This window comes from Girardinichthys multiradiatus, chromosome 4, assembly GCF_021462225.1.
Source record: "Girardinichthys multiradiatus isolate DD_20200921_A chromosome 4, DD_fGirMul_XY1, whole genome shotgun sequence".
Lineage (NCBI taxonomy): Eukaryota > Metazoa > Chordata > Actinopteri > Cyprinodontiformes > Goodeidae > Girardinichthys > Girardinichthys multiradiatus.
In genome coordinates, this window is record NC_061797.1 from 10,034,955 (window position 1) to 10,057,339 (window position 22,385).

Genomic DNA, 22,385 nt, shown 5'->3' on the forward strand with positions numbered 1-22,385 from the left:
TGAATCTGTTTTTGTCATTGAACCAAGACAGTTTTCATGATCTGACAAGGATTCAGTTTTGCTTTTGTGTTAACCATTTTGTGTTTTGTAGTTGTACCTTAATTGCATTTAATTTTTGTGTGTCTTTTGGCTTTGTGTTGTGTTGTATTTGACAAGATTCTTTAGTTTTCCCTGATCATTGTTTCCTTTGTTGGATTTATTTTGCTCAGTCATTCTTCCCATTTAGTTTCCCATTTTTTTTAGTTGGTGCACATTTGTCTGTCAGCGAGGCAGTCAGTGTGCCATGTAGGCGTAGTTTGCGTCCTCTTTTAAAAAGGCCATCAGCTCAGGGTCCCTGCTTAAACCTCAGAGAATCTGTGGAGGGAGATGAAGAAAAGGGTGACTAAAGATAAACTTCCAAAATACCAGTGGAGATTGCTTTTGATTGCTGTAATGCCGTTAAAGATATTTCCATTCATTAATGAGCTTCAGGCATTATGAAGCTATAGTTAACTCTTTATTACTTTCAGATGTGTACTTGAATTTTTTTCCTACATTTTGCATATTTCATCATGCTATTTTGAGGAAGAATTACAATCATTTATAAGTAATCTGGAGAATGGCCTTAGAGGTAGTTGTCCCTGCTGTCCACCTTTTATTGATTTTCAGGGCCCCGGTTCTTAGTATGTCTTATAAAAAGTTCGTGTAAGCGCTTGTGATAATTGACATACCTAGGTTTAATTCGCATGCTGTGTAATATGAATGCCATTGGGTCATGCTGCCGAATCAAACACTATAGATAACTATTTCTTGTCTCTTTCTCTCTCAAGGTAATTTCCATCTTTCTCTTTTACCTTTTCGTCCACTTTTTTTTTCTCAGTTTTTACATTCCAACACTATTCTGCTGCTTCAGTCTACAGTTCCCTCAACCATTCCCCAGTATGCCACACATCAACAGTGGTAGGAAAAGGGTAGGAGGGGATAATGTGAGATCGAAAGACAGACTGAAAGATCAGAGAAGTCGAAAGAAAGATTGAAGGAATGGTAAAAAGGGGATCCTGAGGAGGAGAAACTGGGCTGGACAGGCGAAAGAGGTCAGGTAAAGGAGAATATTACAGAGCCAGATGTATAGATAGGATGGAAGAAATACAGGTCCTTCTCAAAATATTAGCATATTGTGATAAAGTTCATTATTTTCCATAATGTCATGATGAAAATTTAACATTCATATATTTTAGATTCATTGCACACTAACTGAAATATTTCAGGTCTTTTATTGTCTTAATACAGATGATTGTGGCATACAGCTCATGAAAACCCAAAATTCCTATCTCACAAAATTAGCATATTTCATCCGACCAATAAAAGAAAAGTGTTTTTAATACAAAAAACGTCAACCTTCAAATAATCATGTACAGTTATGCACTCAATACTTGGTCGGGAATCCTTTGGCAGAAATGACTGCTTCAATGCGGCGTGGCATGGAGGCAATCACCCTGTGGCACTGCTGAGGTCTTATGGAGGCCCAGGATGCTTCGATAGCGGCCTTTAGCTCATCCAGAGTGTTGGGTCTTGAGTCTCTCAATGTTCTCTTCACAATATCCCACAGATCCTCTATGGGGTTCGGGTCAAGAGAGTTGGCAGGCCAATTGAGCACAGTGATACCATGGTCAGTAAACCATTTACCAGTGGTTTTGGCACTGTGAGCAGGTGCCAGGTCGTGCTGAAAAATGAAATCTTCATCTCCATAAAGCTTTTCAGCAGATGGAAGCATGAAGTGCTCCAAAATCTCCTGATAGCTAGCTGCATTGACCCTGCCCTTGATAAAACACAGTGGACCAACACCAGCAGCTGACACGGCACCCCAGACCATCACTGACTGTGGGTACTTGACACTGGACTTCTGGCATTTTGGCATTTCCTTCTCCCCAGTCTTCCTCCAGACTCTGGCACCTTGATTTCCGAATGACATGCAGAATTTGCTTTCATCCGAAAAAAGTACTTTGGACCACTGAGCAACAGTCCAGTGCTGCTTCTCTGTAGCCCAGGTCAGGCGCTTCTGCCGCTGTTTCTGGTTCAAAAGTGGCTTGACCTGGGGAATGCGGCACCTGTAGCCCATTTCCTGCACACGCCTGTGCACGGTGGCTCTGGATGTTTCTACTCCAGACTCAGTGCACTGCTTCCGCAGGTCCCCCAAGGTCTGGAATCGTTCCTTCTCCACAATCTTCCTCAGGGTCCGGTCACCTCTTCTCGTTGTGCAGCGTTTTCTGCCACACTTTTTCCTTCCCACAGACTTCCCACTGAGGTGCCTTGATATAGCACTCTGGAAACAGCCTATTCGTTCAGAAATATCTTTCTGTGTCTTACCCTCTTGCTTGAGGGTGTCAATAGTGGCCTTCTGGACAGCAGTCAGGTCGGCAGTCTTACCCATGATTGGGTTTTTGAGTGATGAACCAGGATGGGAGTTTTAAAGGCCTCAGGAATCTTTTGCAGGTGTTTAGAGTTAACTCGTTGATTCAGATGATTAGGTTCATAGCTCGTTTAGAGACCCTTTTAATGATATGCTAATTTTGTGAGATAGGAATTTTGGGTTTTCATGAACTGTATGCCAAAATCATCCGTATTAAGACAATAAAAGACCTGAAATATTTCAGTTAGTGTGCAATGAATCTAAAATATATGAATGTTAAATTTTCATCATGACATTATGGAAAATAATGAACTTTATCACAATATGCTAATATTTTGAGAAAGACCTGTATATTGCAGATGTAAGAAAGGGCAGGTGAGACAGAAGAGGGAACTTTTGGAGCATGTGTGTTTGTAGAACAACTGAATTGTCAAAGAAATAACCTCTGCAGGTTTAAATTAGGATTGATTCTTTCCAAATAGTCTGACTGTCCTTTTGCTTTTCTCTAGGTAGTATTTCAGTGCTGAAACATTTCTGCGTTTAACTTCCTTGTGGAACATGCCCAGATGCACTCATGGTCCTTATTTTAATTTGCCGTGTTCTAACATTAATGCAAGTAATTGGAAAGCATTGCTCATATTTGAAAAATTTGGTTGAGGGAGAGTGGGCTTTTTTTTTTTTTACCGTATGTTACAGGAATCTCTGTCCTTTTTTTATTTATTTTTTGTTCTGATGATTTCCCTAAACTTAGAATGTAACCGTCACGATTACACAGTTTGCATGTTTTATATCATGACGTGGACTATTTCAAAGTTGTAGCGTTCACTGAATGTTTACTTATTAGCTTTTGCACCATCTAATTATCTATCTCTTTTTCTCCTACTCTGCCTCTCGCTCAGTTGTCCCTGACAGCCACTTTGAGTTTCTCCTCCTCCCCATCTTTGCACTGTCATTCATCATCAGAGTCATTCGGTTTTCCCCCTTCACAGGGCACGACATCTGTTTGGGAGTGTGGCTTTACCATGTTGAAGCAGATTTGGATTAACAGAGCAACAACAACAACATGGCTAAAAACCTCTTTTAAATGATGTATGAACACATGATTAAACGTGTCCGTTAGCATAAATGCACTAAAACAGCCTCCTGGAATATAAACCATAAATTAAATGTTTTATCAAATTAGTCTAAGTCATCCATCTGTCCATCCATCCAGCCAGTCAACTCTTTTGGAAGTCAGACGCAACAAGGAAAACTACCCATGTTGCCAAGTAATGTCAAACAAGACAGCCGAGTTCCTAAGTGCACACTTTGTGTAATGGGTTCACACTGCACTTCACTGACTTTGAAGCACAAAACAAATAATCTTGAACTGTTTCATAATCCATTTGCTTCTGGAGAGCACCTGCAAACACCCAGATGGAGTGTTTAGGTCTACAGTTTCAACAGCACACTACAGGTAAAGTGTGACTCCTGAAACCATGCCCGGGCTTTGCCTCTAAGCTGCTTGAATGTTATGCATGTTTGGTCGGACCTGTGTGTGCAACTATTCTCTGTGAGGAGACAGCACACAGAAGCTGGCTTACCTTTCAGCACCTCCGAAGAATTTAAGTGGTTTCTACATCTTAGTAACACCAAATATTAAAGAATTTGCTGCCAATTCAGAAAGGATGCTAAGTATACTCTTCAGACAAAAGAGCATAGAGAGCGAAGCATGTCTTTGTTTAAATTTTGTTGGTAATGTTGCAGGTTTTGCATATTTCCAGCAATATCATTGTAGCCTTTATTTTAAAAGAGAAATTTAAAAGACAACTTTTGACAAGCTTTTACGTTATTAAATTTATTGTCTTCCTGCTGGTTTTCAAAAGGCTGCTGGTTTTCAAAATCCTGGCCAGTTTTCGCCGACATAGTTCTCTCTGGTTTTATTTGTAGTAGAAGCATTTTAGTTTGGAAGCCTAGCAAGACAAATTTCTTGCAATATGATTTTATAGACCACAATCATCACCATGTTTTCGAAAGAATAAAAAGCAGATGAAATTTATTTGCCTAATACCATGAAGTTATAAAACATTTCTCCTTTGATTCTTAATGGTCTTTGCACACTTGGTTTTTGGTTATGGCTGGCTCAGTTAAATTGTGTTTTCCTTCGCATCATGAGGTTGGCACCATCTGTGTGTGGAGAATGGCACCAATGTGGAAGAAGACAAGCTTGATAGGTCAGTGTGTTGCTTTGCGCAATACGCTGTTGGGAATCATTAGCTTTTGCCATTTATGTAAATGTTACTTTGATACATAACATCTGAACATTGTTGCTCAGCAAGCAAACCCTGATAGTAGCTGTTGTAGCAGTGGGTTATATCAGGTTATTACTACAGGAATGGCTTGAGAAAGACCAAACAATATTGTCCGCATTCTTTATCTAGTTGAGCATCTGCATGGTTGTTGAGATCTGGACAGATTGATCCAATCTATCTCACCTCTTGGCGAAGATATCAAACTGTGCACTTCAGATAACTGGATTTTAGAAACCACAACTAATGGTATCTGAAGTTGAGTAGAGACCATTCATCCAAATAGAGATAGGCAACATTGTTAGTAGTCACTAATAAGTCAGTAAATGATGAAAAATCCTTTTTGTTCAAAGAACTATTTTCAGTCGAACACTTGTTACTTTGCAGGGTTTTGGGTTTTACAGGATTTAAGAAATGAATCAGTAAGCATCAATAAATGGGAAGTTTGTTCTTTTTTTATGTAAACTTGAGCTACAGCTGAATCTGGCCCAGTATAGCATTTGGGTTTTGGATAGCCGCTGTCTTAATCAGGAAAATTCACTCTTTGTTTATACTTTGAATAAAGCCTACATGGTTCAATCCTGAAAACAATTAATAGGAATGAAATACCCGTAATTACTTGCACAGAAAAAGAGTTGGGAATGCTTTCTTCAAGCCTAGAGACATTAATGTCTGCCAGGGGCCAGAACGGGCGACATCAAATCCTACCTGAAACTGCTGGCTAAGGATAAGCGTAAATACAGTAAGATTGTTATTCACGCTGGCGGTAATGACACCCGGTTACGTCAATCGGACGTCACCAAAGTTAGTGTTGCTTCGGTGTGTAAGTTTGCCAAAACAATGTCAGACTCCGTAATTTTTTCTGGTCCCCTCCCCGATCTGACCAGTGACGACATGTTTAGCCGCATGCTGTCATTCAACCGCTGGCTGTCTAGGTGGTGTCCAGAAAACAATGTGGGCTACATTGATAACTGGCGAACATTTTGGGGAAAACCTGGTATGATCCGGAGAGACGGCATCCATCCCACTTTGGATGGAGCAGCTCTTCTTTCTAGGAATCTGGCCGAATTTATTAGTTCTCCAAAACTCTGACAACCCAGGGTTCAGACCAGGAAGCAGGGTCGTAGTTTAACACTCCTCTCTGCAGCTTCTGTACTGCTACCCACCCATTACCCTATTAAGACAGTGTCTCGCCCATGGCCAAAATTGAATAGATTAAAAAATAATCTAAAAGGAGGAAATCAGGAAAATCTAATAAAAATAAACACAACTCACACCGAAAAGAAAAATAAAACAATTAAATGTGGCTTACTGAACATAAGATATCTCTCTTCAAAGACATTGCTAGTTAGTGACCTGATTTGTGACAATCAGATTGATTTACTTTGCCTCATAGAAACCTGGCTGCAGCAAGAGGATTATGTTACTATAAATGAGTCAACTCCTACTAATTATTTAAATTTTCACATTCCTTGAATTATTGGGCGAGGAGGAGGAGTAGCAACCATCTTTCAGTCGGATTTATTGATTAGCCCCAGACCAATCAATAGCTACAACTCTTTTGAATATTTAATCCTTAGTTTTCCTCATCCAAATTGCAAAGCACTAAAACCTCTTCTGTTTGTTTTTTTGTACCATCCACCAGGCCCTTACTCTCAATTTTTAGATCAGTTTTCAGACCTTTTATCTGATTTAGTGTTAAATACAGATAAAGTTATTATAGTGGGGGATTTTAACATTCATGTAGACGCTGAAAGTGATAGCCTAAATATAGCGTTTAATGCTATCTTAGACTCAATTGGCTTTGATCAAAACATTAACAAACCTACCCACCTTTGTCTTCATTCTCTGGACCTTGTGCTGACATATGGCATTGAGTGTAAAGACATAACAATATTCTCTCATAACCCTGTCCTGTCTGACCATTTCTTAATAACCTTTGAGTTTAATTTAACCGAGTACTCCACACCTGAAAGAAAATGTCATTATAGTAGAACATTATCAGGCGATGCTGTAACAACCTTTAAAGAATCTGTTCCACTTTTAATTTCCTCATTATTACTGAAAAGCACAGTGGAGGGCAATAATTCTGTTTCTGCCCCATCACAAATTGATTCTTTTGTTCATAGTGTTTCTTCATCATTGCGTGATGCATTAGACAATGCAGCCCCCTTGAAAAAGAAGGTAATCATTAATAGGAGGCTAGCTCCTTGGTTTAATTCAGAGCTGAGTACTTTAAAGCACAATGTTAGAAAATTGGAGAGAAAATGGTGCTCTACACACCTAGAGGATTCCTACTTAATCTGGAAAAATAGCCTACTGTTGTATAAAAAGACACTTCGCCAAGCTAGAGCAGCTTATTTCTCATCATTAATAGAAGAGAACAAGAATAATCCTAGGTTTCTCTTTAGTACAGTTGCTAAACTTACACAGAGTCATAGCTCTGTTGAGCCATCCATTCCCTTAGCTCTTAGTAGCCATGACTTTATGGGATTCTTCTTAAATAAAATTGATTCTATTAAAAAGAAAATCTTTGACATACTCCCGAAGATGATTACTTCATCCTCAGCAAGTGAGACAACATTGGAAATAACTGCGGAACCTGATTTGTGTTTGGACTGTTTTGATCCTGTGAAGCTTCCTGAGTTATCAGAAATATTAGCTTCATCTAAACCTTCAACTTGTATGTTAGACCCAATCCCAATCAAATTATTTAAGGAAGTGTTCCCTCTGATTACCAGCCCCATTTTAGATATGATTAATCTATCTTTAGTAAATGGATATGTACCACAGGCTTTTAAGTTAGCTGTAATTAAACCTTTACTTAAGAAACCTTCGCTTGATCAAGATGACTTGAAAAATTACAGACCTATATCCAATCTTCCATTCTTATCTAAAATTCGTGAGAAAATTGTTGCTAATCAGATGTGTGAGCATTTATACAGCAATGACCTGTTTGAAGAGTTTCAGTCAGGTTTCAGAGCTCATCATAGCACTGAAACAGCTCTGCTGAAAGTCATTTATGATATTCTTATGGCCTCAGATAATGGACTTGTGTCTGTTCTGGTTCTGTTAGATCTCAGTGCTGCATTTGATACTTTTCCTTCCCATAGAAAGTACTTCTGGATCAGTGCTTCTGTGTTCTTTTTGTGTCTCTGCTCTGTTCTCTCAAACCCCCAGTCGGTCGTGGCAGATGGCCGCTCACACTGAGCCTGGTTCTGCTAGAGGTTTCTTCCTGTTAAAAGGGAGTTTTTCCTCTCCGCTGTCGCTACATGCATGCTCAGTATGAGGGATTGCTGCAAAGTCAACGCCAGTGACTGTCCACTGTCTCTACATACTCATCCGGGAGGAGGGAATGCTGCAAGTCACTGACTGGATGCAATCTGCTGGGTTTCCTTAGATAGAAAAACATTTTATCCAATTTGAATAAAAAGCTAACTCCGACTGCACTGTTCATTTGTTAGGATTAATTGGAATGTATGTACCTGACTGTTTTGAAGTGCCTTGAGACAACATGTGTTGTGAATTGGTGCTATATAAATAAAACTGAATTGAATTGAATTGAATTAATGAAAGCCATCAAAGAGACAAGTGCAGCTTGGATTTGTGTGTGTGTGTGGAAAACAAGCAGGTCTTCTTGTGATACAGTTCACAAATAAAAAAAACAAAAAAAAACAGCACCATCTCCTTTGTTGCCTGAAACTGTGGGGCTCTCAAAGTCACAACAGAACCAATTCAAGGAGTTGAGATGGAACAGCAGTATTAAAATAGCACACTTTTTGGAATGCAAAGTATCACATTTGCCTTTGGTTCAATCCTGCCTTGTTATTCCCTGATCTGACTTTGTATTTCACTCTGGCAGATGGTGATGGCTATCAGGACCACCTTCTTCCTGCATGTTTAGATAATGACTGTCAGCAGAGTACCATCTACCTGGCCAAGCGGAGTTCAAAAGAGGTACACACACAACCATTATCATCTCTTTGCTGGCTTTATCCTGCTCATATCTGACACCCTTACCCATCTTCCTTTTTTTTGATTGGTTCAGCGGTGGTTGAATCTGATCTACTAGTTAAGGTACAATCATTTGGTAGGGAAAATTACAAATCAAAAGCAATTGGCCTGTTGTCATTTCTATGTAATTGTCTGCTAAGGTATTGAATAAACTCTACAGCTTGATTGATTTTTCAATACACGGCAGTGCAAGGATCTATGGTGCAAGCATTTTCTAGGCATGTAGCATAAGATGTGGGCCTTTACAGTAGACCTACCACCAGTATAAACTGTTGAGGTCATATGTATTTGCTGGATAAGAAAATAAACACAAAATGTAAACGACTGACAAGTCAGGCTTGCTGTGGTCACCCTTTAGTTTTACAATGGTAATACTTATTTCAGTTGGTCCCTTTTATTTTTAAGTGAGGTGTTCTTTTTTCTTGTGATTCTTGCCTTAATTGTTCCCTTACTTTGTTTCCATAGTTGCTTCCATTTGATGCGTCCTTGTTATGGCTTAGAATTACTTTTTACTTTCCTCATCCAAACTCAGAGAAATATCCAACAGAAGGGTTGTACTACGTTGGTTAGCACTGCTTGCCTCACATGAAGACATTTCCTTCAAATCTAGACTTGAGTGAATGCGTGAAACGCAGACAAAAACTTGCATTTTAGGTTAAGGGAGGACACAGTGTTTACAATAAGCGTGAATGTGAGCTTGTGCTAACAGCATTACCCTACCTTTCAACACTGACTGGCTTCATCTGTCCAACCCAGGACAGTATGAACTACAGTGCCTTGCAAAATTATTTATGTCTCTTGATTTTGTCCCAACTTATCACTGTACAAACACAAACTTCAATTTATTAATAATTGGATTGTCATAGACAAAACAAAATAATACATTAATATAAAGTAGAGGGAAAAGGAGACATGAATGTCAAAATGTTTTAGAAACACAACTGTGAAAAATTGTGGCCTTTGCATTTAGCCCTCTTTACTCTGATACCCCTAAATAAAGTCCAGTGCCACCAACTGCCTTTAGAGGACACCTAATTGATAGTGGCAAGTGAATTTGCACCCAGCCCCTCTGATCAATACTTTGTAGTACCATCTTTTGGTGCAAATACAGTGGAATCTCTAAATACGACCATATCTGAAAATGAATTGTTGGTGTCAATAAGCGTGCAGGCCAGCTCACTGTGTGCCTCTTGCGAACCAGCCTTTATTGTGGCAATATATGCGCCATGTACTGATGCCTCATGTGCACTTGTCCTCCTGTGCCGTTTTTTTCTTCTTCTCCAATGCTTGAAACACGAAAGCAGCCATCAGTAGAGATTCTCACTTCCAGAACCATTAAAGAGCTGTCCAGTGCTTCTGTAAGCAGCATCACCAGACAAAGTTGTCTCCTCCTGCATAACTCAGTGTACTTACAATGCCATGGGACCTTTATTTTTTATTTATATTTTTAAATATTTTAATTTTTTTGTGGCACTAGAGGCCTTTAATTTTTAACACTAGGTAGACAGGAAAGAGGGCAAAGAGAGGGGGAGACATTCGGCGAAGGGTGCCGGGTCCGGGACAGCCGCATCGAGAACTATAGCCTCTGCACATGGTCGCGAGCTTAGACCCTACACCATGTCAGACTGGTGGATCTACCAAAAAAACTCTTCATTTTGTTTTATTATTTATTGTTTCATCATATCACCATACAGTGCTTCTAGCATTATTATGATATAGGATTAATTACTGTATTGTGCTAAAAATTACTGAGATTCTGAGTGATAGCAGCGTTTTAGCAGGGTTGTTGTTGGGTTTGAACAAATTATTTTAATTTTCCTTATTTTTAAAGGGGAAAGATATTCCACATATTTCCACATACAAATTTTTTTATGATCCCAAGTGGGTTAAGGCTCAATTGGATTTGGTCTGGGCTTTGACTGGGCCCTTATAACACATAAATATGCTCAGGTTTTAAACATTTTGTAGTTGCTCTGGCTGCATGATTTAGGTCCTTGTCCTGCTGGAAGATAAACCTCCACTCCAGTCTCAAGTCTTTAACAGCCTCTAACAAGTATTCTTCCAGGATCCGGTATTTAGCTTCATCCATCTTTCAATGTCCAGTCCGGACCTGGTCCCTTGTCCCTATTAAAGAAAAACAATCCCACAGCATAAAGCTCCCAACACAACCTTTTTTTTTTATTTAGTTTTTTTTGCGGCTGCTTAAAACATAATGCTTCTATCTCTTTGCATTAGGAATAGATATTTTGGAATGTTTTAACATATGAGCAATTCAGTTTGCATCCCAGCTCAACAGATATTTCCCTGCAATGCACCAAATAGTTGTCTCATACAATTTCTGTCTATTTGAGGAAGTCAGTAGCCATTTGGCTCACTGCAGGAGGTTTGGTGCTGATTCAGTACATGACTTTGTTTGTGGAACAATACAAATGTGACAGATTTGCACACACAAGCACTCATATAGTTTCATCTAATTAATGTGTATTACAGAATTGAATGTAATGCATACACAAACATGTTTACACAAAGTTGTTCTTGCACCCAAATGAGCACACATCCTCTCCACCACCACCTACGTAGCATCTTGTGTGATTCTCTACGTTAGGTCTACATTTTGGCAAGGGGCTCCCTCGTTTTCTCCTTTTTTTTCCAACCAGAAAACTGGCATTCGCTCATTCTATATTCTAGAGCAGAAATATTACAGGCTTTTGGCCATGTCCTATCCCACACATGCACGTAAGCATGCCAAGCCTCGTAGATGTGCAAATTGAGAGGACATGCCTTCAGTTTTTTTTGTTGCCTGTCAGCAAGAAAAACCATGATTGAAAGAACAAGTGAAAAGAGGAGTGTTTAAGAAAGGAGGGGAGGCAGGAAGGGAGGACATATCAGCACTAATGGATGAAATAAACACATGTTGTGTTCTTTGTTGTTGTGTGTGAGAGACAGTCATTACTGTCAAAGAAAGAGACCGGCGAAGAGGATAGTGGGTGGAGTGTGAAGCAAACCTATTTCTCTTTAAACCTTCACAGCTGTTTGTAACCGTTTGGGCACCCCTGGAAAAAAATGATTGTCTTGATTTATACATTTAAAAATATATTATAGCTGTTTTAAATGCAAAAACATACCATTCCTTTATTCCTTCTCCTTTTTAAGCATTCAGACCCTGATAAATGACGGAAATGCCGAAACGCATCCAGAATACATTACCTTGAAAGGGTTTCATGCTTGTACTTGACTTTGGTGTGTTCAAATCATCTGACATAAGCTGAAAAAAAAGTAGGAAAAGGCTAGTAAGACATGTTTTTATTGTTTAAAGAGGCAATTGCTATCAAGAAAAGGTGGAGCAACTACAGGCATTAAAAATTGGGACGGCCTTCTGTGAGACCAGCTGTAAACAAAAAAGAAAAAAACTGAAGCAGATGTAGACCCTGCTGCAGGATAATGACCAAAGACAAACTAGTAAACCAAGGACTAGATGAAACCAAGCAAATTGACAGTCCATATCCCAGGTCTTTAAAACTATATTTTCTAAAGATTTTATATGACACTATTTCTTAACGGTTATTTAGATGCCATTTTGGGTCAGCTCCTTTTAATAAAATATAACTGATTATGATCCTTGCTTACACTAATATAACATATTTCCAGCAGTCACATAACCACATTTTTCTTAGTTTAAATCAACAGTTGTCAACGCGGATATGAAAAAGCTAGGTGCAAATGGACCGAACCAGCAACAGTGCTAAATAGTGAAGGGGTGATATGACCAGCACCCACAAAACATGGGCTGATCACTCTCATCAAAAGCTAACCAGGCACTCATTTATCTTGTTCAATTCTATTCCAGTGTCAGGATGTGACATTTTGGACTTTGTGTTTTGTTTTGTTTACTGTTTATCATATTTCTCCAGCCCCTCTGGTTAGGTTGTGTTTACTTATTGTTTACATTTTGTTTGTTTACATCCTAGTCCTTGTGTTCTCTGCTTCCCTTCCTGTCAGTTCAGTCTGTGTGGTGATAGGTTTCATTACTCTGTAATCTGGTTTGCTTTATGGGTTCCTTGTTTGTTCTTAGGTTTGGTGTTTCTTATGTTCCCTCTAGTTTCTCGGTTCATGATTATTCTTTACTCTCATGCTTCATTTGATTATTTGTTTATAGCTTCGTTTTGGTATTGTTTATTAGTCCCTCGTCATGTTTTAATCTATGTATTGTTTTCACCTGTTCCCTCTGCCTTCCTGACTCCTTGTCTCACCTGTTCTTAGTTCCATTGATTACCTGCCTTTGTTCTCCCTCTGTATATTAGTTGGTTTTGTTTCATTGCTCTTTGCTGGTTTCTCGTCGCTCTCGGTTGCTGTCCTCGTTCATGCCATGTTCCTGCAGTGTCGCAGCCTCGTAAGTTTTTTTGAATTCTGGTTCTGTGTTGTACCTGCAGTGATTACGTTATGTTTCTGATCCTTTAAATAAAATAAGGATTCACTTAAGATGCTGCTTCCAAGCTCTTGTCTGCGCTTCGGTCCACCCCAAAACCTCAACATGACATCCAGTCCCGATTAAAGAAATCTGTTGCCTAACCTTAGGTTCATCATTTGCCTCTGTTGATAAATCCTGGTGGTTTCTGTCAACCACTTTACGCCAGGAGTAAGACGCCACATTGGCCTTAACTGCTAATGTCATTTGCAGCCATTTATCGATAGCTAAGGTGCATTGCTGCCACTAATAGGTCAGTACAAGACATTCACCCATTTAAACTAAAACCTGCCGCTGTGGCCTGTGGGTTCAATACGTTTACCCACCATTTCATAAAATTACCAACATTTGGCCAGTTGTGAAGCTAAAACCTTTAATGGTCTACAGAAATCAAATGCAAAATTTGTGGTCTGCACAAACATTGTCTACACGTGCATGGTGCAGTCCCTTTTTCCTGACAAATTAACTACATGTGGAATGTACCCTGGGATAGTCAAACCTTTAAATCAGAGATGGACAATTTCAGTCCTCAAGGACCAATGTCCCAGATGTTTTAGCCCCCAATATGTCCCTTCTCCAGCACAAATAACATAGATAGTTGAATTATCTCCTCAGGCTGTCATCAGGTTCTACAGTAGCCTGTTAATGACCCAGTCATTTACATTAGGTATGTTTAAGCAGGAAACATCTAAAACATGCGGTTACGTACCTCTGCTTACATATTGCTGCAATAATCCAATGATACAATCACAACAAGCCTTATGAATACGTATTTTAAGTGAAGTTGAGTTTCACTTGCTTTTTGCTTCACAGTATTGATCTCATCCATTGAATATTTTGAAGGCGAAATAGTGAAAAGCACCAAGGGGTGATTTAAAGAAAAGCAAAGGAGCAGGATATTGGTAGTTAGAGTAGAAGTAGTTAAAGAAAAGCAGAGACTAGGTAAAAGAGCTTTCTTTGATCTCTCCACTACCAGTTTGAGGGAACAATGTAATCACAGATGTTAAGGATGAAGGAAGCCGAATGGAGGAATTATTCGTAAGAAAATGTGAGGTTTACATATAGGAATGAAGTCTACATGAGATACCTTTTGAGTTTGCATAAAACTCCGGCTGAGAAAAAAAAAGTGGTGTATCATATTTGCCTTCAAACAGCAGTTGTTTGCTGCCGCAGCAACTTCAGGCCTTCAGCTGACAGTATTACAGGAGTCTGCAGGGGGGCTTCTCACATTCTGCTTCATGTTTGGGCCTTGTAGACACAAACTGATCCAATTTATAGCCACTCTTAGCTTCTCTTTTTCTTAGACTCTCACCCTCAGTAACACAACAGGATAATACCGCAGACAGCAGCGTAAATGTGTGACACACCTGTCAAACAAATTGTAGCAGGTAGACAGGGTGTTGGTTTTTTTCACACACTAAACAGACTCCCTGGAAGAACGTTACCAACAACAAGCTGGCAGATATCACAGATCATGACACTTTTATTATTTTTATGTTTTCTCATGTTTAGTGTTGGTGCTTAGCAGTATTTATGTGTGAATATTTTAAGCTGCATGAAACACATTTCTAATCTTCCATTCATACCCTGATGACAATTCTAGATGTGTCTTTCAATGCAAAGGCCAGTAAAGGTTTTTGCATATTGGCAATGAACTGGAATTTATGTTTGGTGTAAAATATCTTCAATATGTAACTGATGCAACATATTGGAACACTGTAATACTGTGTGAATAAACACATTAGGTCTTAATCCTGTCTGTTTGGATTGTTAGTGGAGTGAAAGCACTAAGAATGAAATTCTCACAGGCTCCACACCTGCCAGCAATGAGTGATTGACCCTAGCAGCAAGTGTTTGGCTGCCGGCCACGTCCCTTGGCTCCATGTCAAAGCAAACCACAAAGAAGTGATGAGCTCTGTAGAGGCTCCTGCTGTTCTTTTCGTGTTGGCTTATGTTCACTCCAACAATATGACCACTTAACTTTTATTAACAGTAGATTTGGAGTTCTGGAATATCGTAATTGTTGATTAGAGTAAATTAGTTCCAGCATTTAAGAGAGATCTAGACTATGATCTATAAACCTTTGGCCAATACCTTGTTGTTTAAATTCTAGCAGTTTGTTTTATCAATGTACCAAACAAAGGTTTCAGATTTCACCCAATGTTTTCTGCAGCTATGTCATTTTTGCCACATGGGTTTTTAAATATGATTGTAAATATCACAAATGTCATGCCATAACTGAACTATAGAACGATTGACTTTTGTTTAAGTTTGATTTTGTAAACCAGATTATCAGCAATGACAATTACCCCACGATCCATAGCTTTACCACTTTACTGGACTTCAAAGACTGGTTGCAAATTTCCCTGTGCCACATTAACCTTCAGCTAAGCCCATCCCTCGGCAGGCTATCACTGTTTTGGCAGCATGTTAAGGATGCATTGGACGGCTCGTGATGAGCAATGTTAGTAGAAATGTTTTTTCATCCAAAGACCTTGATAATGGAGAAAAACAAAAACCTCAGTGTTAAGAGTATCATAATGTCGTATTTGTTTTCACCGCATACCTCTTAATGTACATTGGTTTATCTTATCTGACTATGTCCCTGTTAAGAAAGTTTGGTTTCTGAGCTAATAAGTTATAAACCAGTTCCAGACTAAGGCTGTCTGTGTGTGCCAGACAGCATCTGTCCAGTCCTCCAGGTCAGTTGGTCTGTCAGTGGTCAAAAAGGTGACCCCGACAGCCGGTAGCAGTACTAACACATAAACTTCCAATAAGATAAATTAAAGTTTTTGTTCCGTTGTGACAAATGTAGGAATACTTGAAACAGTCGTTGTTAAACGGGTACAATGTGAAGAATTTCTCCTTAAATTCCATCAGCTTTCCAGATTTTTTTTTTCAGCTAAAAATAAGCCAGTATAGTTTGTTTTTAAGAATTAATTGCATCCAGCTATCTTCAGTGGTATGTTTTGAGGCATAAGCCCTGAACTACAACTTGGCACGGTAAGAGGAATTGTTGCTATGCGAATACTCAAGGTCATGCAAATGTGGTCATAGTATCATCAGTATCAATTTCAGGAAGCAAGGTTTTTTCTACCACAGCATTGCATTTTAATAAAATCTACTGTTATTTGCTTCACCTCTGTTTCTTTGGTGCTGTGCATAATCACTGCACCAGAAGACACATAATCAATACCATAGTAACACACTTACAGCAAAACTAGACTTCAAGTATGCCAGTGGCAACGTAACTGTGCGCTGTTTCCACCTTCTTCATTCTGTAACCTGCTGTTTTTCAGTGCCAATTTTAGTGGAATGAGCTTTAGAGTCATTATACTGCTCGATATACAAAAGCCATTTGTTTTATATGTTTTCTTCTTATTTATTTATTTTATTCATTTAACCCTGGATAGCTTAGTCTGAAAGTGTCACAGCACATCCCCACATCACCCCATAAATCCCACCTCCCATCGCCTCCCACCTACACCACAGGCCACCCACATTTTAATTTCTTGGCCTAATGAAGCGGGAGCTCTCTCCGTCAAGTTGAATCAATGGGAGTCTGCAAGCATGCTCTTGCTTTTTCACTTTAGTCATCAGCAAAGCCAGGAAGCTATTTTTTTATTTATTTATTTTCTATGTTTATAGCCTTCTCGTTTTTTCTTAATTTTTGTGTTTCTACATGCATGCTGTAAAATTTAATGTGTGATTGCACATGCAAAAGTGGTTGTTTGTGCACACAAAGTCATTAGGCGCTGAGTTTTCCTGCTGTTAGATAAAAAGCCATTTATATGCAGGATCCTTCTCCCCGCTACCATTAAAGGTATCAGATTAACTCAAAAGCGTAAATCCCATCATCGTCTTCATCTCCATTAACTAGGTCATTTTGATCTCTCTAACACATTCACACACTCTGTCTCACCCACTTACATGACACACACATTCAATATTATTGACAACTGGCAGAAGTCAACTTTGAGATATTTAGACATAGAAGCTGTGCTTGAATTATAGATCGTTAAGCAACTAATTATTCTAAAAAGACGTTCACTTGACAAATACCAAATACTTTACTGTGCCTACTGATTAAATGCTAAAATCTCTGTAACTACAAGGATAGGATAAACTTCTGCATAATTAGTTGAACAAAAATCTGCTTCCAAGTTAGCTATTTTATTTTAGCTCACCTAGAGACGTTCAGTTTTACCTGCCAAGCCTAATATGATTGGCTCTAAATTCACAACACATTTCTGCAGGCTAATGAAAACAAAACTCAGGGGAAACATTGTCGTTATTCCTGAGGGAAAATGTTCTAAATTGCTTTCTACCTTCTGTTCGATTGCAGAGGACCTATCTCATCACTTTTACTTCTGCTGTTGTGCATTATCCCATTCTGCTATTGGCCTTTTCATCGTCTCCCTTTGTTCTGCCATAAGGTCTCATGAATTATCATAGCAAATCAGCATCAGTAGGTGATCTTCAAGAGCCTCACCCTGTATTCTATGGGTTGTGTTTAAGTGCACAACCTCGATGATCCTGGATTCTGATTTTAAACTCCATTTTGAGTAGGAAATTTGAGTTTAGATTTAAGTGCATGTATGTCCACCTTTAAGGTATAACATTATGACCACTGACAGGTGAAGTAAATATAACAAATTAGTATTATTATAAGCCAGTAATACAGGTTGGCTGGTTATCTGTTTCTCCATTCTTATCTGCAAGAAGCAGAATACATGGACAGATGTAAGCCGGTCATCATAATTTTATGCCTAAATGGTATTTACAAACGTGCATATTAAGTTTTGATTCTTTACAATCTTTCACTTGTGAAATTTTTTATTCCTAATTTTATCAATTTTCTCCATAAACCTTTGCTCTGCTCTCAAGCTCTACGGCAAAGGTCATGGATATTTACCCAGAGAGTCAAATGCCATCTCTAATTTAATCAATTGACAGCTTTAATGCTTTAGTGCCTTCAAATGAAGCCCCTCACCCTGATCCATGTTAAACACTCAGCTTGTGTGTGTGTTCTTGTACTTGCTGCTGGTTGAGAACCATTTTTCATTTTTATCACAAAGCGAGGACATTTTGACAAAGTGAGGACATTTTCCTGGTCCTAATTTTTCTAAATTCCGTTCTTGGGACAGGGGTTAGGTTTAGGACTAGAGTATGAATTGAGTTAGGGTTAGGTTTACAGTGAGGTTTAGGCCCTAGATAACAAGGAGAATGAATGGAAGTAACTGAAAAGTCCTCATAAAGATAATAAAACATGGATGTGTGTGTGTGTGTGTGTGTGTGTGTGTGTGTGTGTGTGTGTGTGTGTGTGTGTGTGTGTGTGTGTGTGTGTGTGTGTGTGTGTGTGTGTGTGTGTGTGTGTGTGTGTTTTCTGCAGTATTGACTAGATCTGGTTGATATTCTCTGGGCTTTTCCTCTCTCCTCTTCTAATCAGTGTTTAGGAAAAAAAACAGAACAGACAGTACACTGATTGCCTCAGGGCCTACATCAGCACAGTGGTCTGCTGATAAGGCCTGGCCAGCAAAGGCCTCATGTTCCCGTGAGAGGGAATTTCATAGTACAAGTGAAAGCAGACCAAAGGACTCCAAGGTAAAGCAATCGCCTGTTATTTATTTTTGCCTTAAGGACTTAGCTGAAAAAAGAGATTGAAGTAGAATAGAATGGTCATGATAAAACAGTATTACACCCTATTGAAATGTTACACATTCGGACACATTAAACTGTGCTTATCAGGTCTTAACATTAAGTACAATTAAACAAAGATAACAAAATGAAATAACATAATCATACTAGTTATTTATTAAAAGAGAATGCTTATTGTTCTGTTATTGGGGCAGGGGGACGGTGTCTGAAGTACTTAAAAACAGTTTTACCTGTAGATGACAACATTTTGAGCAATCTTAGTTTCAGGAAATTAACATGAATCATTAAGAAGAGGTCTAGCTAAATACTCTTCAGAACAGTGCCTGTTTAAAAGTGAATGTCTACAGTCTAAAGCATCCCATACAACCTGTAGCAATACATAAAAGTACAAGCAAACAAAATCTTGGGATCTCTACACCTTCTCCATCTTGCAAGAGGTGTTTGGAGACGTTTTAACGTTTTTATCCAGCCAAACAGGAATGGTGTTGTAACAAGTAGAGGCCAGTACAGTAGCTCAGTATTTCTTGTTTGGCCATTTGGCTTTAGGTTTTGGTTTGGTAAACATGTCTTTCATGTTTACTGTTTGTGTAACGGACTGAGGTTCAACACAGTCTTAGTGTCATTAATGTAATTTAATGTCATTAACCATTTCTGGCTCAACTGACAATGTTGTAAAAGTTTATGAAACAGCATATGCACCATTTCCATTATAAGATGCCAGAAGTGCTATCTATGAGCTCAACTGTCCAATGACAACAAACCCCTTCTTTAAACCGAGGAGATTCAGCTGTTTACTGCAGGTAAGATACTGACTGATCAAAATCAGTCATAAAAAATCTTATCTATGTTGTGCAACAAAAGGCTTGGATTGGCTATTAGCAACTATTAATAATAATAATAATAATAATTCTTAACAAAATGTTAAATGTTAAATTTTCAGTGAGACTAACAAATCAGACAGCCACTGTTGGGCAACAGTGGTTGGTTTAACAATTATTAACTATTCATAATTATCATGAACAATTAATAGTTTTAAGTTTAAGGAAAAACACACCTAAAATGGTGTGAACCTACTTTAATAGACCATTAATTTTTAAACCACTCAATGAAATAAAATTTGTCTCAACATTAAAAACACAAACAATTGTTGGGATTATGATTATTGATTAATTAATATTTATCAGTAATTATAATTGAAAATCATAATTTGACAAAATTAATTTCTTAACCAAAAATCCTTATTTATGAATTGAAACCAGAGATGTCCTCTGGTGTTGTAATTGTAGCCTAAAGCCGTTGATAATTACAGCCGTTAAATACTCAGTAATAATTGTTAACTATTACTAGATGTCACTGTTTAATCAACCGTTTCTGCCGAAACATGGGGAACATTAACTTTATTTTGACTGACAAATCACTCTTGCACAAAATAAACACAAACGCCTTCTCTTTATCTACGTGAATATTTATGAAATCAACAGTTCGGATACAATCCGCTCTCCGATTCAATAATCTTCACCTAATCAAACATTGAAAGTTCTACACAAAAAGGGTAAAATATCTAACTAAACAAATAAAACAAAACAGCAGTGGGTGTGTATGGAATCAAACCAGCAGTTATGGCAAACAAATGACAATGTGACGCTGAGCGGAGTTTCGGGGAGACCACTCCCCAAAGTATAGCTCAGCGGGACACAGGCAGTCATAAACTTCCTCCAAGCAAAGTTGTAAATCCAAGAGGACAAAGGGTAATAAACCTTTGGCGGCAAGCTAGTAACACGAGGTTGAAGACAAAGAAAATGGTTGATCTTCACCTTAAGGTTATTATAGCAGTCCAGTTTCACAGCGCACCTGAGCTTGCTCTCAGGCATTAAAACAACACAGCAAAACACACACAGCTGGGAAGCACAGTGGCTTTCAGATGTCCACAGCAAATCAAAGTTTCAATAAAAAGTTGCTTGCATATACAGTTTAGAACACATTAGACTATAAGTGGCAATTCTAAATCGCACTAGATCCTACTCTACCCTGCCCACGCTATTCCTAATAAAGAAATAAAAATCAAATAAATGGATGGATTTTACTTGTTGAACGGAGAGGGGGGGGGAGTTACTCCAAGAAGAGTGGTCAATCTCTGTCCTCTGGCCTCCTTGGCAAAAGGGGAAAATCTGATCTGACCGTCAGCAGTCGACTGGAACAAAAACAAGGGTGGCAATCCGTCTCCTTGAAACTCTGTGGTTTTTTGGTTACGCGTTAAACTCACGTCTTCAATTGGCAAAGTGAAATTTCTGGCCTTCCTATTCCAGAAACTTCTTTCATGAATTTTTCTTTTTCATTGGCCAACGGAGGAGAATGAATGAAAATCCACGTGGGACTCCTTCTCCAGAATGCTGCTTCAGATGCTGGTAACCGTGTCTAGGTCCCAAACTGAAAGCAATGGTGGGGAGTCTCATAGTCCGTTATATAATTACTGTGACATCGGAACTGGGATGCCCCCGTCTTATCAGCTGCGGTGCCCGCTGGGAATTGCAGGAGCAGACTATCCTGCGGTACAAAATGGCCGTTGACATTGGAAATGCATAGTGGCGTCCAGCAACATGCAAATGGTCCAATATTCAGCAAACAAGTGCTCCAACACAAACAAACTTGTATCGCCAGGCTCAACTGCCTCAAATGCTACACCAATTTTTTGTCCTGGTGAACAGGAGGACAAAACATCCAAAGGTCAGCGAGGTACATGGTAGGCAGCTGTTCTTGGTCCTGCCTTCTGGGGGGCTCGTCTACTCCTTGGACTGGCAAATGCGGAGAGGGTGCGGTACTGGGATGAGTGTCTGCTCATGCTGTACGCATCGGGTGTGCAGAGCTGCGGTTTCAAAGTCGTCTTCTTCAGACAGTGGGGCAAAAAATGCATTGTTTAGAGTCTTCTTTGGGAATCTCTGGCTCAGATTCTCTTACTGCAGAAGCTCAGAAAGAAAGGTTGAAGGTACTTAGTCCTTTTTTTTCCGGTTTACCATCGATGGATACACAAACATCAGACCTCAAATTTAAACCTGGATGTAGTCGTTTACTCAGCTGGCGAGATCAGGACATTCTGATGTCCATGAATGTGTCTCCCCTATTGAACCAATTGATAGTAGTGGGTGAAGAAATGTTTTCCCCCCTTTTTCATTAAATGGTTTTCTTTATGTTTATGACTATTTACATTGTACGTAGATTCTCACTGAAGGGATTAAAACTGTGAATGAACACAAACAAACAAACAAAAAAATTGCAAAATAACTTTAAATATTTTTTCTGTTTAAAATTCCTTAAAGTAGCTGCCCTTTGCTATGTTAACTGAAATATTAGCCTTTGGCCGTCTTTCAATGAACGTCTGGGAAGTTCTTTCAAGTCTCTTTCGAAAACCATTTCAGGTCACCACCTCGTGAAGCTCAGGTAGAGAATACCAAGAGATCAAAGCAGTAATCAAAGCAAATCTAAAATATAAAAATATTTAGAGTTATTTCACGTGTTTTGTTTACCATATAATTTGGTTCGGTGAGAATCTACAATTTAAAAAGTCAAGAAAATA

At 38.9% G+C, this 22,385-nt stretch overlaps 1 protein-coding gene across 1 annotated transcript in view; it reads left to right on the plus strand.

The window, feature by feature from the left end:
• The window catches only part of itfg1 (integrin alpha FG-GAP repeat containing 1), a 213,706-nt gene that overhangs the window by 64,443 nt on the left and 126,878 nt on the right, over positions 1-22,385 (plus strand). Inside the window, exon 9 of the mRNA XM_047362733.1 lies at positions 8,540-8,634. Coding sequence (XP_047218689.1) covers positions 8,540-8,634 — 95 coding nt within the window. The remainder of the gene's footprint in view (positions 1-8,539; positions 8,635-22,385) is intronic.